Source organism: Fulmarus glacialis, unplaced genomic scaffold (assembly GCF_000690835.1).
Source record: "Fulmarus glacialis isolate BGI_N327 unplaced genomic scaffold, ASM69083v1 scaffold12099, whole genome shotgun sequence".
NCBI lineage: Eukaryota > Metazoa > Chordata > Aves > Procellariiformes > Procellariidae > Fulmarus > Fulmarus glacialis.
Window position 1 is genome coordinate 72,477 of NW_009233889.1, and position 19,219 is coordinate 91,695.

At 36.7% G+C, this 19,219-nt stretch overlaps 1 protein-coding gene across 1 annotated transcript in view; it reads right to left on the minus strand.

The window, feature by feature from the left end:
• Positions 1–18,956, minus strand: part of LOC104082363 (neural-cadherin-like) — a 49,186-nt gene extending 30,230 nt beyond the window's left edge. The window contains exons 1-13 of the mRNA XM_009585473.1: positions 18,830–18,956; positions 17,738–17,963; positions 15,094–15,298; positions 13,412–13,523; positions 11,849–12,098; positions 8,823–8,965; positions 5,580–5,752; positions 4,383–4,551; positions 3,897–4,067; positions 2,780–2,952; positions 1,543–1,710; positions 696–945; positions 468–595 (exon numbers count right to left, since the gene is read on the minus strand). Coding sequence (XP_009583768.1) covers positions 468–595; positions 696–945; positions 1,543–1,710; positions 2,780–2,952; positions 3,897–4,067; positions 4,383–4,551; positions 5,580–5,752; positions 8,823–8,965; positions 11,849–12,098; positions 13,412–13,523; positions 15,094–15,298; positions 17,738–17,963; positions 18,830–18,956 — 2,295 coding nt within the window. The remainder of the gene's footprint in view (positions 1–467; positions 596–695; positions 946–1,542; positions 1,711–2,779; positions 2,953–3,896; positions 4,068–4,382; positions 4,552–5,579; positions 5,753–8,822; positions 8,966–11,848; positions 12,099–13,411; positions 13,524–15,093; positions 15,299–17,737; positions 17,964–18,829) is intronic.
• Between the last annotated feature and the right edge of the window lie 263 nt (positions 18,957–19,219).

Here is a 19,219-nt window from a genome sequence, read left to right on the forward strand (position 1 = left end):
GACTTTAGCTTGCACTCTTGTCCTAAGGATATACCTACTTTCAATTTTTAAAATCAGTAACGAACACATCCACTTTTGCTTTTAACTTGACATATTTTGTAAGGATTCAAATGATTTACCACTCACAGAAGCTTTCAACACATTTTTTCTTCCATTAATTTATCCAATCACAATTTAGGTCTATGTAGACCTTTCCAAACCGAAGCATTCTATAGCAAGTTTTTCACCTGAACTACAGGTTGTATAAATATTTCTTCTGTGTTTTTTGTCTCACACTTACTAGTTTTAGTTGCATTTTTCACATGGAAAGACAGAGAAACATGTAATTAACTACTTTATTTCATCTCATGTTTCCCTATTAGTCATCCCTTTTCTAGGTTGAAGACTTCTAGTCTATTTAGCCATTGTTCATACAGAAGTTATTCCATATCTTTCATCAGGGAAGATGTAGGTCGCTTCTTGCTTACCTCACCATTCTGACCAAGGTCAAGGTCGGTGGCAGACACCTGAACGACAAATGTCCCAACACCAGCTCCCTCTGTTACCAAGGCTTCATAAATAGATGAAGTGAAGAATGGGACGTTGTCATTGACATCTAAAACATCAAAAAGAGTGCAAAAAACTACAAAACTTTAAAGAAAAAGAAAAAAAAAGTACTATGATTATACTATAACATCACTGAACAACTGACACACCTGTTACATTAATATAGACCGTAGCGAATGCTGCCAGAGGAACTGCAGCAACGTTCTGTGCTCGAACCCTCAGTAGAAAGCTCGTTGTTGTTTCATAATCTAGTGGCTCAGCTACCAGGATTGAAGCAGAACCATCATGTCTGTTTGGAGTCAGGTAGAAACGAACGGGCATGTTGGTCTCCGGAACAAGTCCCTCTTCTAGGTTATAAGTCACACGGGGATCACCAAGGGGAGAAGTTGCTTTGATTGTCTGCACAGTTCAAAAAGTTTGCGTAACCAACACTTCTGTAAGTACAGCAACATTTCTAAAAGCTTTTGTGTATTGACTCTCCCACATCTTCAGCTCTCAACTGAAAACTCTAGGACAAGTATTTCCTGATACCAAAACTTAACCCTGCCTGATACATCTCCAGGCCGCAAATAGCTGCAGCCAAAGGTCAGCAGTCATTACATGTTTGGTTACCCATGCTTTTATCCTAAAACTATGTATTTTGGAGTTACTTCATAAAGTTGTTCTGATTACTCATTTCGATCAATCAAACTGAACACCTCTAAGTACTTTAAACCCAATAATCACTTCAGTTAACACAGAAGCATTCAAAAAATTGGAACACCTACAGTGTTGTCCAAATGGGAAGGAAATTAAATAGCGGTTGCACACATATAAATTAGAGCAAAAATGCTGGTTACCATTAGCATTTCTGAAAGAAAACTGATATCAGATCATTGGTCCCTACAATACACAAAATTGTTATAAAAGCTCACTATATTTAAACAAATAAGCAACATTCAGTTACTCTATAGCCTTAGAGCTATAAACAGACAAACAAGTCTGTCCCAACCTTACCAAAATTGATGCATCTCGTGTAGTATTCTCTGGAATAACAACTTCATAGCTCTCTCTTTCCCACTGTGGAGGCTGGTTTTTTGCACTGGTAATAGTTACCACAAGTTCAACTTTACTGCTTCTATTACCTCCATCTGTAGCAATAATCTCTCGAATTATAGATGACCTCTGAACAGTTAAAAAGGTTTCATTACAGAGGGTTTTGATCAGGGCTCTGACGAGCTTTTTTTTTTCTTCCTCAAAATAAATGAATACATAAAATTAAAGGCACACTTAAAAAAACTTGCACAGAAGAAAAACATCCACAACTGCAGAATACTGAGCTCAGAATATGAAGCAGGTGCAAGGTTGCTGAAAATTCTACTATTGCTTTACTTAAGATTGTTGGAAAATGTTGCTATTTGTCTCAATAAACCTTAGCAAATTTCACACAAAGTTAAAACAAAACCAAAAAAAAACCCCTTTGTGGAGCCCCTGAGTTCTTAAGCTTACCTATCAACAGTTTTTGTTATTAGGTCTGTAGGGTTCTTAGATTCAATAAAGAAAATATATTAAAAGGATACACCTCCACCAAAGTTTTGTGTTTCAGTTACTTAGAAGTTAAATTTCAGTATTAAAAGTATCTACTAGGTATTTAAAGATTGACATCTACAACAATATTTTCATTTCAACACAAATTACTTTACAACTCTGAAAATATCAAACTGTTTATGTAGGTATCCAGAAATGGCTGAAACTGGTAAATTTTAGATAAATGCAACTACATGCAACAATTTTGTTCATTATGCCTTCACCTTCCCGAGGGACAGCTATGCTTAGTCCACCATGACTAATATGTATCAAGGTGGGAATCTGTATCAGAAGCAAAATTTCACACCCTTTCACATTCAGGTTTGTATTTTAACTCATTGCCTGTTAACATAGTGAAGTCCTACACCTGCTTACAGTCTCACCTCTCCAGTCCTTGGTATTAGTATGCCAAAGCTAATGAAATGGGAAGAACAAATTCTCAGAGGCAGTACTGTAAGCTTTCCAGCTGAAAGCAGGGCTTGCTTATATGCAATTCACAGTCAATGAACTCATCAGCTAAAAGCCTTAGACTCATGTTTAATTTAAACATGATGTATTGATCCTTTAATGTGAAGCGATAACATGAAGGTAAGGAAAAACGCATGACCTCAGTCCCTCCTATGATATATTGAGATAGCCAGCTTAAAAAGGAAAGCAAGCACCATACCTGAAATACAGGTTGGTTCACAAACACCCAGCCTGTAGTAGGATTAATTTGTAAATAATTTGGTTCTTCATTTGCTATTGAATACATAATGGCAGCATTTGAGCTGTAGTCATCATCACGGGCTGCAACACGAAGAAAGCTGGTCCCAACTCTTGTGTCCTCTCTTAGGAAATCTAATGTAAGGAAAGGATATTTCAAACTGATCATTAATTCACTAAAGTACCATGAACGTCTTACTAGGAAATGAAGAAATACTAAAGTAATAATGTATGGAAGCTATAACTTTATCTTCCTTGGAACAATGGCCATAAAAATCAAAATGAGTATTTTAAAGAGCTGCTATCACTCCAGAGTTATGGATCACATTTGAACTTTATATTATCACATTCATAACTTGGAATTCTTATTTCTCGTAAGATAGTACATTTTTTTTTTGTCTTGTATTTTTACTAAGGGACGAATTGCTCTGTATGAAATATACATAAATGGAATTTTAATTTATTGAAAAAAAACCAGAAGAAAAGGACTACATTGTCAGAAACTACTTTCTAGGATTCGCATAGTGTAACTAACCGAGAATTAACAGTCTTTTTTTTTTTATTAATTTATACATGCGTCTGGGTGTTTATTCATAAACAGGGTTTTTGGATGAACCAAGAAGGAAAGGTAACACAACAAACAATGAAGAATGATTAAATTCAAATGGGAAAAGGAAAAGTATGTAATCACAAGTTATGACAAAAATCTATTAATCAGAAAACAAAGGATACAGTTGGTGCTCAGCGCTGCACACTCACACGCTTATTATAACTTTCACATCTCTGTGTAGTACCACAGACACTTGGTATGCTCAGGTAAGGAAAGATACTGACTGGCTATTGTTTCAAGGAATTTTCCCATAATGACACTCAGGAAGGCCTACGAGTCAAGACTGTACTTGTTACATTGCACATTACGCAGAATAACAATTCTGCAATTAATTAAGGTAAGTGCATCTCTGGCTGCAATCACCTAGCTGGTCACAAGATCTGCCAGGAAAGACAAAACCCAAAAATCTTGGACATCAGGTAAGCTCACACTCAGGGCACCGAAACTGTATCCAATGACACTCAATTACATTCATAGTGGGTGTTTTCAAATCTGGGATCATTGTCATTTTGGTCCAGGATGATAATATTTATCTGACATATTCCAATGAGTGGTTCCGCTGCCTGATCTGTTGCTGTCACAGTGATAGGATATTCCCTCTGTTTTTCTCGATCAAATACCTGAACAGTTGTCAGAACTCCTGAAAACAAATTAAATACCAGAGAGTCAATAATGCGCACTTAAAATATGGTGCTTTTTTAAATCTAGTTACAAAAACACAGAAGTTATTTCACACAGCAGAACTTCCACATTTCAGGGAAAACATCAGTTCTAGTTCATGGACATGTATGAAACTAAAGGGAGAATATTTGTTCATGCAGTTAATACTGTTTATATTTTGCTTGCTATCAAAAAACTCAATGAAAAAGCACACATGATTTTATCTAAGCTTTTTTTCCATCAGTGTAACGAAGTGGTTTCTATATGCCAGCATCAGTTCTGATATTCGCTTTACCTGTGTCAGGATGAATGCTAAATGCTGGTAGGACACCACCTCTGTGCATCAAGCCATATTTCACTATACCATTGGCTCCTTCATCAGCATCAGTGGCTTCAACCTGCAGTACAACTGTCCCTGAAGGCTGGTTTTCCAATACAGAAGCATGTTCCCGATAATACTGACACTAAGAGAAGGGAGGAAAAAAAAGAAAAAAAAAAAAACAAACAAGGACTTACCATGCCATTTGATTTAAAGACATACTAGAGGAAAAAAAAAAAAAAGAAGATTTAGCTACACTTCCATTCACATGAACTGATGTTAATGTTTTATCTGTACCATGATTAATTTACAGACTTCACTTGCTCTTTTGTGGTTATACAAACAACCCACAACATGAGGCCACTGAGCATGTCCAACTAGTGAAAATAATTTGGAGAAAAAGTTACAGTTGCATGTACTTCCAGATGCTAATATTTTTCTATATTAGCAAAAAGTCTTATGAAAAAGAGGGCATACACTTGCCCAAACCACAGAATTGCTTTGGTCAAAAAGGGATTTCTACACAAAGTAACTTTGTCAAGGACAGATTACTGAGAATTTCCAAGACTGACATTAATAGTCACTGACTTTTCAAACTATGCAACATTGCCCATCAACATTTTAGCCATCAGCATCAAACTTGAAATTTTTAGACAACAGATCAGAATTAACATTCTGAAAACATATTCAAGCATTTTGTTTTTTTTCAGTACTTTATAAATTAAGCTAAACCACTTTCATTCTTCTCTCTTTCATCAGTTCCAGACATACAATCATCAGAAGAAGCCTATGTAATTTAGAGAGGTATTTTGGAATATTTTGGAACAAGTCCACTGCATAGATAGCTATACCTATCAATTCCTCATTACATATGTCACACTGAACCTCCAAAAGTTATATACTCAACCTTATCTTCTAAAACGCCAGAGATGAGATATGGTTCAGGGAAGAGACAGTGCTCACAGGAGCTGTTCTGCCACAAGAGGAGAACAAACCCTGTAAGACTTAGGAAAGTGATGGAAAAGATGGAGAAGACAGCAGCATCAGACTCAGAGAGAGACGAAAGCGGACCACTTACTGAATAGCTCATCTGCTGCATCAATTGCAGTGACAACAGAGTCTTAAACATTTACCACACAGTCTAATACAAATGACCAAGCCTCATATATTTACCTTCTGAAAGACAGGTTTGTTATTGTTGACATCATCAATTTTCACAACAACCTGGGCAGTACTTGTAAGAGAATGGGGCCCTCCAGAAGCGTTATCATCAGTTGCTGTGACATTAAGCACATATTCTGTCCCCTGCAGCTTAGGAAACCGACTTGAACGAAGTCTAACTAGCCCTGTAAAAACAACAAAGGTTTTTCATTTTTTCACTACATTAACCAATTACTGTTATTCTTCTCACTAGTAAGCACAACAACAAACCATTCTGGTTTACCCATTCACCAATAAACCACAAGGCTGCTAGAGTTTAATTTAACTATGGTATTTTTACTGCAGCCTGATATTAAAACAAAATTAAGACAGCACAACAGGTTTGTTTGTCTGCAGGTATGTCTACAGAGCTAAATGAGACAACAGCTAAAACTCAGCTGACCTGCACATATTAGCTTTAGTCTATCTGCTGCAGAAAAAAACCAAACCAAAACAAAAAATCCAGAAAAACATTGATGCATGTATATGCATCACATCCAGCAAGCCTGGATATGTTCCTGTATCATTATTGCAATGAAGCATGTGTCACCCTGTCTACAGCTGTAGCTACCTATGCTAGCTCAACTGAAACTAGTACAAGTTTACCTTCCTGCAGCACAATCATAGCAGCATTTAGCTATATAGTCATATCCTCAGAAACCTGTATTTTGCTACTCTCCCAGTGATACACCCTGCTGGATGGGACATAAAGGCACTGTCAGAGAAAGATGTATAAAAGATGTGCTACAAAAGCAAAAGTCTACAGCTATCTGAGACCATGCAGTAAGAAGCTGTCATTCTTTTGCTCCATCATCCATCAATCACCTCTATTATTCATCAGGCATAATAGCAATTGTCATTACAACAGAGTATTGTCACAGCAACAGTGTCACTCAATTTGCTTGCAAATGTATTGCTTTAGCTGCAGCACTTATTTTTGACACATTTCCATTTTACCTTTGCATTTCTGTGACAAGGGGGTACAGACTATTCCCCTGACATGACTTCTGAAAAGAAGCCGCTGCAAGCCACTGTATAAACCTTTACTGGTTTATTAAGCAACGAAAGCCCAAAAGTGTTTTGGAAAAAAAAATGCTAATGTTTCCAAAATTACGTTTCAGACACTATAAAAATTAATTGGTAAAAATGTATAAAAGTACATATACATGATTATCTATATTAAAACTATGGAGCTGATCCTAAGAGATGCTATCAATCAAATGTTAAGATTCTTTGAGCACTTACAATAAAGATTTTCAGAAGCATCAGATATACTACCCTTGTGGCAATTAGCCACTTTTAAAACCATCGTTCCTCTTTAGGTGCCAAAGTATCTTTAGAAATTTAACTCTTGGAACCTACAACTCTATTTTTAAGCCAGAAAGGATAAAAGGAGCTCTCAATAAATTCAGGATCACGCTTCAACACCTGCAAGTTATCTGCAGACCATGTTTTTGGGAACATTTCAGAATCTAACATTAATATTGCAAAAATATGATTTGCATTGAAATTAAAATTTCATGCTAAGTGAACTCTATGAAATAAAGAGAAGGAATAACTTAGGGCAGCTTTCTCCTTCCTATATATTCAATGCTTGTGCTTTGAAAAATTTAAGTTCAGATTTTGATTGCAGTTCAAAACAGGTTAAATATAAAGTAGTTTAACTGAAGTTAATTAAGTTACTTCAATCTGTCAATGGGATTTCAATTTGGTTGCCTGTTTCTGTCTCAAAACATCCTCTTTTGTTTTTTCAAGCAATGAACAGCAAATAGATCCTATTAATTTAAAGGGATATGCCAGCCTACTTAGATGATGTGTGGGTTTTCTTCTAATTTTTTTTTTTTTAATGAGGACACCAATGTTGTGGGATTTTTTCCTTTGGGGTTTTAAAAATATGCAACTGCTGAAAAGAGTTTAAAAAGATGTAAAAATTGGTATTTCAGAACAAATGACTTAAACTGCAAAGTATTCTCCACACAGTTTTTCTTCTCATGCATGTAGTATTCTTGCCTAAATAACATTGCTTACGTGAATGATTTTGTTCTTAAATGAAAAATACACTTACTGATTTCGTATTTTATGTACTTTTGCCTCCATTGAAATAAAACAGTGGTAGTCTCATTCTGCCTACAAACGCATCATTTTGTATCAGTACAACACAAGGAAACTTGGTTAAGAAGTGTTTGCTCACTGCGTAATCAGGACATGCGTAATCAGGACGTAGACATAAGCACGGGGGAAAAAAAGTTGCACAAAGAAAACTTCTCTAGTCAGAACTGTCATCCTATTGTTTTTCTCCTCACATGGCTGTTTGATTACTGATAGTATCTTTGGCTAATCGCAGCAGGTAGATGTCAAGCTTTGAGTGCACCAACAGGCCTTGCAAACTCTTCCTCCTGCTCCCTGAGTTAGGCTGCCCATGTTCAAGGCCAGCTCTGACACCATGCAGCCGGCTAGCCTTGGATCAGACAGTTGTCAGAAGCCTTGTCTGTGGCCTCTGCCCCATGTCTTGGGTGCTGCACTTAAGCCCAGGTCTTTTCCTGAGCTCCCCTGGGGGTGTGCTGTACCTGGCCGCGTATATTGCTGACCCTGACACTGCCTCGCTGACTTGGCTTCCCAGCTTGACCTGAGACACGCCTCATCACTGCAAATCTGTCTGGTGACCACTGGACTGTTGGATGAACCAGGTTTATATCATGGGACCTGCTCTGCTCTTCTTGCTCTGTGGCTGTGTGGTCCCTGCCCCCCCTTCTTGCTGTCATCCTTGACTCCTATTTCCCCTTACCCTGCTGAGTAGCCCTTTCTCGCTACAACTTTCAAACTAGTCTCCTAGACTAAATGTTATTCAAATCCTTGTTTAACATTTTGGAATGTCACTGTTATCAACAATAACATTCTCTATTACATTACTGTTTATTAAGTTACCTGTTATCCATAATAATGCTCTCTATTAAGTTACTGACTGAAAACAAACAATGAACAAGATAGGTAATACAAAGCTTTTAGGAAAATGATAGAATTTTTTGGACATTATAAGAGAGTCTAGAACAACTGCATCTTTTTCCTGCGCTTTTTTTAATTAGGTTAGTATGAGCTTCAAAAATAGCATACGCTATTCAGTTTTTATAATTGCTACCTAATGAAGACCAAATTCAAGCTGCATCACATCAGAATCAACATTATGCCTGCAGCAGCAAAGAGCTAATATATTATTACCCTTCTTCGGGTCAATAACAAAGTTTCCTTTTTGATTCCCAGACTGAATATCATATGTCACACCATCTCCATCAGGGTCAACAGCATTAACTGTAGCAATCAGTGTGTTTGGGCCTGCATCTTCAGAAACAAAACTCCTGTAGCTGTTAAAAGAAATTATGACAACACATTTATGAATTTAGACAGGAAATAATATATACAGAACTATGCTTTACAATGCCTACTGACTACCTGTACAAAGGGTATTGCAGAGATTTGTAATTTATTAATACAATTACACCGATAAGATGTTTCTTTGTTAACAAGTGAAATGATAATATTGATGATCTATCCAACCATTCAGGTCTTTCTGCTGTTACCTCCCATAAGATTTCCATTGTAAACTTTCAGCAGTACTAAAGCTTTGAAGCTTAGCTTCCCAACAAGACTTGGGCTAAATGCAGAACTCACTTTTTTTTTTTAATTTAAAAAAATGAGTTGCATGCTTCACAGAATCAAAGCAAATATTTGCTAAGTTAAAGCATTGCTTGTTTATAGCACACTTTCTGACACAAGATCTCAAAATGCTTTCAGTATAGTCTTTGCACAGCATGACTAAGATGAGAATCAGATCTGGAGGATATGCGCATAATGTCAGTTTTACAAAAATCTCTTCTCAAGTCCAGACACATCACTGACATTGTAAGCTCTTAAGAGGCATTATCAGCCTAAGCTTAAAGCTCTCTGGAGTAGAAAAGCCCCCTGCTTTAGCAAAGTCCCAAATATTTATTATTTTATCTGACTGGATTGAGCATAGGCCAGACTAAGCATACTACAGACCTGTCCATAGTAGATATTCCAAAGCATAAGAATGAACTACAGCTGGCTGTATCCAACAATTTAGATAAAATACATATGTACCACTGGGTTCAGAGTGCTTATGGACCCACTCTCCATATGCTGAGAATAGGAAAAAATCCAAAGAAAAAGAAAATGCATGCACAGAAAACCTCTCTCTTAGCTTTTGTTGTCTAGAAATGTGTGTTTTCATCAAAACCTTCATAGAAACAGCTTTTTTCCTTCCCCCAATTTAGTATACAATGAAGTAAGAGAAGTAAATTATTCTGGTTTAGCTCAGTCACAACCCTCAGGACACTGTCTTAACTCTGTATCTGGAAAGCAAATGAACAATAATTTTGATAATCTTGAACATGAAATAAAGGGGCAGAAGAGTTCAAGCAATCAGAAGACATCTCTTAAAAAGGAGAAAGTAAAAACTGACAAAATGAAAGAGTGATAGCCTTAAGCATTTCGTAACTGAGATAAAGAATAACCGTGATGAAAGAAAGCTCGTGGCAAGGAATTATAAGTTTTTACTGGACTGTAAATCTATTTAAACAAAGGGCTAGAAGGACAACATCATCATCCTGATTTGTATTAGCCTGCCACAGAGCATAACATTAATTGCCAACTAGTCTCTCAACAGGACCTAATTTACGGGTGTTCACAGAATACTTCAATTAAGTTCTGTCTGAAAGTCACCTTTGGGTTCAAGATTTTTTTCATAACAGGAAAGATAAAGCAAAATCAAAGCCTGGTTAACCTCGTTAAACAAAAACTTGAGATAATTTGAATTCCAGGAGCTGAATTCAATTTCAATGCCAATCTACACATATATACAATAGCAGTTTCCCTGCTATTGCATAGGGACAGAAAAGCTTCTTGTGAATGTTTGGTAATTTAAAATAATGTTCATTTCAATCATATTCTTCAGTAAACTTTAATTATAAGAGCTGGCAGGGGTTTTTTTTAAACTTCCAATTTTGAGAGATGTTTACATCATCTTTAATACTATGACTCATTTCTGATTAAAAAATTGGAACAGATTATGAACAAGACTAACAGCTACCGATAAATATTCGGTGACCCTGAATATTAAAACAAATAAATAAATAAACAATAGGCATCATCTGAAAAGTGAGAAACTTAATCTGGTTTAGTATTTGAAAATGCATAGAGATCCAATAAGAATTTACAAAAGATCAACTTTTCCAAGCCATATCTCCTAAGCAATGTTTAGGAAAGAAAGGAAGGCACAAGATTTTGAAGCCAGAGGTTACCTTTACATAAAATAAGGACCGTCAGAAAGCTTTGATGTTTTGTTCAGCTAAACCACAAGCTTAATCACTGAAATCGCTGCCTGGGTTTTGTTCTGAGCAACTTCTACTTTTAAGAGTAGAAAGCTGATGCAGAAGCTGACTGGGAATTCCATTACTAAGCCTCTAACGTGAATGCAAGTTTATATACTTTTGACATTGCTTCAGAGCCTCAACTGTGGAAGAAAAATGCTTACTGATGCTTTAGAAGAAAAAAAAAGAAAAAAAAAGTACAGTTTGTACGGCATGGGACTAAGTGAAATTAAATGAATTCCACTGATCGACATTTATCTTGTGGTTTTTATAATTCAGTGATCATATAGGATTCTGTCATCTAAGCATTTTTCTTTAACAATTATAAACGGGGGATGCAGACTGTTGACTCTGTCTAAACTTAAATTGCCTAATTAAAAGGCAAAATTCCACTACGTACTCTGGATGAGGGCTGAGGACAACACTGAGTTGCCTGCTTTTTCTGCTTGATTTCCCTTTGGTAGTGGAGGGGTCCTCTTGAAATGTATAATCTGAAATTACTGCACCACCTCTTTCAGTACATATTGGAAAAAACATAAGTGCAAGATCTGTCAAAAGAAACTGTCTATATACAACCTCTATCTAGCTAGATACACAGATACACAAGTCCTACTACACATTGAAAGTATGCCTAAACCTTAAAATTAAGAACCAAACTTAAACCTGCCTTTTTTTTTTTTTTAAACTGCTAGTAAGAGAGTCTCAGAGTCAAAGGATCATCCTGCATTTGTCAGTCCAACTCTCAGATTTGACTGAACCAAAGCCAGTCACCATCCTGTAATGATCAGCCTTTCAACCAAAATATAAAAAGCAACAGTAAAAGACAAAGATAACAGAGTTTTAAGAATATGTGTTTACATTGTCTGGGAAAACTCAGGCGCTTCATCATTCACATTTGAAACATGGATCCTAACAGTTGCTGTCCCAGTCTTCGGCTCTTCCCCGTTATCTACAGCCATAATTATGAACTCATAAAGATGGTTAGGTCGCTCATAATCCAACCGTGTTGCTGGAAAAATAGTACCATGAGAAGAAATACTGAAGTCTTGACTCAAAGCATAATATAGTAATTCAGCATTCTCTTTTGAATCGCAGTCAGTGGCTGTCACTATTAAAAGAGAAGAGAAAGACATTGTGCAGATCAAAGTTTGTGAATTGGTATGTTAAGTACTTTAACAAAAGAATTAGTATGTAGTATAAAACCGTAACAGCATTTGCTTTGGCATGTGGTGCTTGACACAATTTATAGAACTCTGCTATCCCCTGTTCTTTTTCTTGAACTAACCCTTACTTGAAAATAAGTTGATTTTTTAAAAAAAAAAAGTTAAGTCCCTGGTTGAATTCAGCCAGTAGATCTTGCCTTTGTCTGCTGGATTTAAAGACCCTGTACTACCAAGAACATATTCCCACACAGAGACATGTATTCTCATGTCCACCTGATCTATCCTGCTGACTTAAGATCACTCGGACAGATCACACCTCATGTGATTAAAGCTTAAATATTTACATACATTATTCAACTGATGCAAGTTATGTGTTTGTCAGATCCTACCCACAACCTACAAAACCCTATGCTAAAAGTGCAGTTACCAGAATAGTAACTGACAGACTACCATTAGTACAGGATAAATCACTAAGTAGAACAGTAGGAGGTTATAAAATCCTATTTACTAGGGAACAGCAATTTTCCTGTAGTTTAATTTCCTTTTTCTCCTCAAGATTTAGAAAAAGCTTACGTAAGGGTTAAAGACTAATATAAGGCCCTTCTACAACTGCTTAGTTGACATAAATTTGTTTTATTGCCAGGACCTGCTCATTTCTTTATAAACATTTTCAATATAAGATTTTTGCAGTTTACAAAATCAAAATTTACATAATTTACAGAGCAGCATCATTTAAAGCTTAAGTTATTGGTTACATTGGGAAGAAGCAAAGTCTTTTTCGCAAGCATCTAAACAAAGCCTCACATAAAACAGTCAAAGGCATACAAGAGGCTTTTAACGCAAAAGAGCAGTATTCTCTACAGCAAGCCCACACAGGACTCTTAAAGACAGGCAGAGAAGGTGAGCTGATGTGTCCATAATTTCTGATCCAACATCACTCTGTTCCTTCAAAAAAAGAAATGTTGCAAGATTGCTACTATAAGCCTGCTGCTATAATACCAACCACAACTGAGGTCATGATACTTCAAAATCCTACAAAGAAGATTTGTTTCCTTTGTCTCCCATCCCCCAAAATTGTTTGGGCTGTGGCAGTAGTAAATAATTATGACCCAATTCTACAAGGTGCCATTTGCCTTCAGAGAGGTGCAACTAGCCATGTTGGGGCGGGTAATTTTGCCTTCTGAACGGAATTCTAATTAGTGGGAGGAAAAAAAAAATACTTATACTGAATGTAACAAATCATTTTAGAAGTACTAACCTTGTAGAAGCAGAGTTGTCATAGTAACTGTTTCAGGAACACCAACTTTGCTGTAAATCGACTGATGAAATTCAGGGGCACAATCATTCACATCTGTGATTACAACCCAAACCTTAATGGAGAAGAGGGGAATGTTAAACAGCAAAGTGAATCAAGGCAACAACTTCATTGCTCTAGAAATATTGGATGGAAGCATTTCCCAAAAACATCCTTGAGGTCTTCAGAAGCTATAGCACATAGGATAAGCCATTTTTCTTGGATTGCTCTTTTCCTGCTGCGAACCATTGAAATATTAGATTCCAAAATACTAGGAATTGCCAAGTCCCAGTCCCTTGCAGCAACATTTTCCACTCACACTTCATCTCCATTGATTATTCCCTATTAATAATTTACAGGAAAATGGACTGTCTGCTTTCCAAGCATCCTTTTTCCATTATCTTATCGTCCAACACTTCTGTGATTTGTAACACTAAAAATTCTACTACCAAGCATGTTATATTTTAGCAGTATAACTCTCGAAGTTCTGAATTCAATTACAGCAGCGTAAATCAGACGTAAATGGAACTGATTATGTAAAACAAGTAAGAAATACAATTCTGCTTCTAGCATGTTTAAAAATGTTTTCTTATTCCTATGTCAAATATCAGTCCACAGTTGCATTGTTTACAATCCAAACAGTAAAGAGTGTGTTAAATTAGCCTTTATGGTGGTTCATACTGCTACAGTTCAGACTGTCTGAAGTTCGTTGAGGTATTCTGCATCACAGTGCAACTGGTAGACACATACTCCACCTACCCTTACATAGGTTTGTATAAACTGGGAGTTGCTCTCTTTTAACTATTGAGGTTGCATCAGTGTAAAGCAGGTACAAGTTAAACTACATTGAGGCTAAATGTATTTGTAAAATCTTCTCATAATCCTCTTCCAAGTCATATTCTACCACTCTTCATCTTGCAGTACATAAAAGGGTCAATAGCAATTATCAGTCTCTGGTGTGCTACAGCCACTGTCACATTGACATACTGTTTTCACTGTCTCTCTGTGTCCTCACACTTGTTCCTAATAATTCTGCCTCCTGTTCCCTCTATAGTGTACATCTTATTTCCTGCAACAGGAAAAACCTGTTATATTGCATGTATTCCCTAGCTCAGTGAATCCTTGAATTCAAACAACTATATTTAGAAATATTTTTGCTGTCGAAAAGCTTTCTAAAACACCATGAACCATCATCTTTTAATATCTGTGAGTTTTTATTATTTTCTCTCTTTACAAGTTCACTTCGTGTTCTTGATATGAAACAAATCATTTTCTGTTCTGCCTTTTTTTAAATTGGAATAATCTCAAATATACATCATACTTTATGAAGGTTTAGAGTAAGACAAAACCTCATGTCTGGCTCGGCCGCATCCATTTCCGTATCTTCCCAGATAAGGCCTAGGACCTATGATGGGATGGCATATTGATCCATCAGAAATCGCCTTTTCAGCATCTGCAAGAGTGAACTCTAAAAGTACCTAAACCAGCCCTCAACATCTACCCATAGACAAAAAGACCTTTAAAATGGACAGTAGAAAAGACAGCATGAGCTGGGGAAATGAGATTGCCTAGTGATTCTGTACAGAAATCTGGAAAGGCTGAAAGAAAATGGAAATACATACAGACTGCCAGAAATGAACACCTACCTCAGCTGCACTACTGAACTGTTCCTCATTTTCCTCTGCTCTGACCAAAAGAAGATACTGGTGTTGGTCACTCTCATAATCCACACTCCGAGTTAAACTGATATCTCCTGTTGCCCGATCAATACTGAATAGACCACTAGGATTAGTAAGTAAACTGTAGCTCAGGGATTTCTTTTGATATGATACAGCAGTGATTGTAAGAAAGCTGCATTTAAAAAAAAAAAAAAAAAAAGGAATCTTAAGCACTTAATACAACATACTGAAAAATATGAAAAAATGATACTTATCAGAAATGATGGTGCAATCCTGTAGGTCTGATCAGAGCAATACTCACTGAAGTTAGTGATAGCTGTACCTAAACACCAAATTCAAATATTTTGTTATACAGTAGTTTTATCATCTTGAGGTTAAACAGATAAAGATAGGATTCTTGAAAGCAGAGCACAGTAAGGATTAGAAACACAGGAACAGAGGATTTCATTTTTGCTGCAACTGAATTTGCCTAGCTAACTTTCTTCTACAGTAGTGATGGTTTTCAGGCAGGAAACTAAAAGATAAAGCAAGATGCAAAAGAGTCATTTTAATAACAGCATGGTAGCTTGCTGCTGCAGTCATACCATCCTAAAGTTTCAACAGGTAACTGCAAAAGGATAAAAGCCAGTCACTAACAGCGTGCATGCTACAGGTTATACAGGACATATGTTTTTAGCTCTTGTCTGGCACTATCTTCTTTCTACTGAAGTCCAATGTGTTTAAAGTCTTCAAGTGGGAAAAACACTTGCAGTATGAAGTAAAAGAAGAAATTAAAAAATAAATATTTTTAAAGGGTTTAAAACAGAATACCAATTCCTCAAGTGTTTGTTGCCTTATCATTCAGGTTTCTTAGGAAAAAGAATTCCATCTCCCAGTAGAACCCACCAACATGTGACAACTACAATCAAAAAGACAAAATTCAGTTTGTCTGAACATCTTTTTCCCTGTTGTATTTCCATGCTGCTGTCTTCTCACTTCCTTCAGGTGCACTACTGAAACAATGGAAAAGGTTGCTGTAGGTCATTATCTCACTTCAGTCTTTTTCTGTATTTTCCTGTGATGTGGTCTCACAGTGTCAGCCAGCACACGACCATGTTCCTGCCAACAGGAATTATTTTGCCCTCCTTCTAAACTCCCTACCTTGGCTGCATGTTCATGCCACCTCTCCTCTCCTGTCAGCACTAAAAATCACAGGGCCATGCTGCGAGCACATTTAACAACCCAGCTGAAAGCTTTTTTTTCTTTTTTTGGCTTTGTCTTTAATCTGATCAGCCTGCCCATGCAGCTAGCATATTAGCACTAGTGGCAGACCAAAGGAAGAGAAAGATTTGGTAATGCTCCTCTGCTCAGCAGCAGTCTTAAATCAGCCTACAATTGTGAAATCCTAAACCCAGAAATCCTGTGCATGACAGCAACTCTGTTTTCCTGTGTACTTGTGTAATTGGTCCAATTTAAATATCAGAACTTTAGGATTTTACACAGATTTTCATTACTATTTCTGGTCAACATGCAACAGGAAACCACTTTCACTGGGCACTGTGTATATTCAAACCTCTTCTGACGTAATAATAACTGCATTAAATACTTTATTCCTTTTGGATATTACCAAGTAATTTGACAAACTAATCTACTAACATCTTAGGTGTGCAAACCTGTTCTTAAACAGTAACAAAAAAGTCATAAAGAATTTCATTATTTTTAATCCTAAACATTATTGAACCCAGGATGGCAGGTACCTGTTAGGTATTGTAGCATTTCACAGTTCTTCCATTTCTTTTATGCCTGTGCTATTTAAGTTTATTGCAGCTTTAAAGAAACACCTTGTTATCTACTATTAACAGTTGCTAATTTTTTTTTTATCTTAACACACCTTGGTTATTTAGACACTGTAAAACTGAATGTTGTAGATTGAACAGTAAAATACAATACTAAAGATAATATAATAACAGTTGAATGGCCACACAAGGAAGACGTTTACTGAACAAAAGTATTCTCAATTCAACCGGAAGAGGAAATGTTTGCCCTAAAAACAAAACAGTTTGGGACAAACGGAACTGAGTATTCAGGTGGACCTATGTTACTAACATTTTCTGTGATATTTAGATCCACATGGTTAGACAAAGGATGGAAAAATAAAACAACGAGTTTTGTGGCATCTTCATTTTTGCTCAGTTTGTCACCCTGACTGATGAAGATGCAAAGAGTCTTTTGTTTTTTCTGGTTTTCACTTGATGGAGAAAGCGCTTCTCCAAATTTGACACATAAAATTAATATATTCTTTCGCACCAGGTTATCTTTCTTCATGATGTAACAGTTCTAATTTGTATTCTGCATTTTATTTGAAAATTAAGACACAATCAACATCTGCTAATACTTTCCATATCATTTAAAAAAGAAAGAAACCATAATTATTCAATACCACTTTTCTGTATAAAAGGGTGACTAAAAATACATCAATCAAACTGTATCTTGATCAGTTCTATTAAGATATCTGAATTGCTACTCACAGTATCCATTTATGATGCACAAACAATACTGAAGCTTTGGGGAGATCAAACAGAAGTTAAACTAGGAACACAATCTCACTGCATTATTTTTAACTGTTACTTACGATTTTCCTTGCGGCGTACTTTCAGGAACATAAACAAAGTATGATACGTTGGTGAACTGTGGTGGTCGAAATCCAGCAATTACAGAAACAGAGGCTGGAGACCCTCTGCTTCCAATTTTATCTGCTGCTAGTACAGTCAGTAAATACTCCTTGTCCCTCACCAATGGCAAACCTGTCGTTTTAACCCAGCCAGTGTCCTTCTCAACTTCAAATCTGTCTTCACCACCTAAAAAGAACAGATCCACAAATTGTTGTCAGCAAGAACATTTTTACTTTATTAAAATTAAGAGAAGAATACGGTATCAATTGGTTTTGGCTTAGAATCAGCATGCACACAAAAATTCAAAAGTTTGTTTAGAACTTAGAAATCAGTAATTACATTCATGATTACATTTCTAAGTTGCATTTTACTTCTCTGGACAATTATCACTCTTCTTTATCTTCCAATACTTTGCTTTTGTTTGACCCTAAATACCCCTTACCAGAAAATACCCTGCTAGAGTCCTGGCTAAGAGGAACAAATTCACCTTTGGAGTGGTATTGCTACTCTGCTTCTGCTTAGACAGTTTTTAACTATTACTGAAGTTTCTTTCAAGAGCCCCACAAAGAAAATTATTAATGAGTCTGTACTAGCTTTGCAAAGCTAAGGCACCATCCAGAGCCTTAAAAATTTGTTAGAAATGAACCAGAAGCACAACTCCCACAAAGGAGAAGAAACATTAATCTCTCCGCCCAACAAACTGTGCTCCACATACTGCTCTATCTCATAAACAGGCAGACGCGCAGAGGGGTGCTGACTACTGCTGCCATTGCCACCCCCTTGCCAAAGCCCTGAGGAGAACTGACTCCTCCAGCCCCCATCAGCCCTTGGGGGGCAACCCGGACAGGAACCCAACTTTGCAGGGAGAACACACCTCAAATCTGGCAAATCTTTCTGCACCCTCAATAAAAGTTGATTTTTCTCATACACAGAGCTGAAGGCTTATGAACCTTTTGCAGGAGGAAGAGAAGATCTTTCACTAACAAAACTGAGGATACAAGACAAAAAAGTCACAATAGTGAAGACTAATACATAAGGAATGAGAGGGTTACCTTCCAAGAGAAAATATTCTACAGCTCCATGGATCCCTTCATCTGCATCCACAGCAAGCAGCTTGTATACTTCAGTACCTCCCACAGCTTCAGGGGAAACCACAGCCAAGAACGGGAAGGGCTCCATGGCCCATTCAGGTACGTTGTCATTCACGTCTGTGACAGTAAGTGATAAGTGCACCAAGTACCAATCCTTTCCTAATGGTCACAGAAAAATGAAGAAATACTTAGACAGCTAATTAATGGCACTCGGAGTAACAGAAACATGTATCAATTCCTGAGTGTGTATTGTCTGCAATATTGTTGGCATGTAATTCAGAAAAACTTGGGTTTTAAGGCTCTTCTGCAATTAACAGCATCCAGACACAATGTGGGGAAAAAATAACCAGC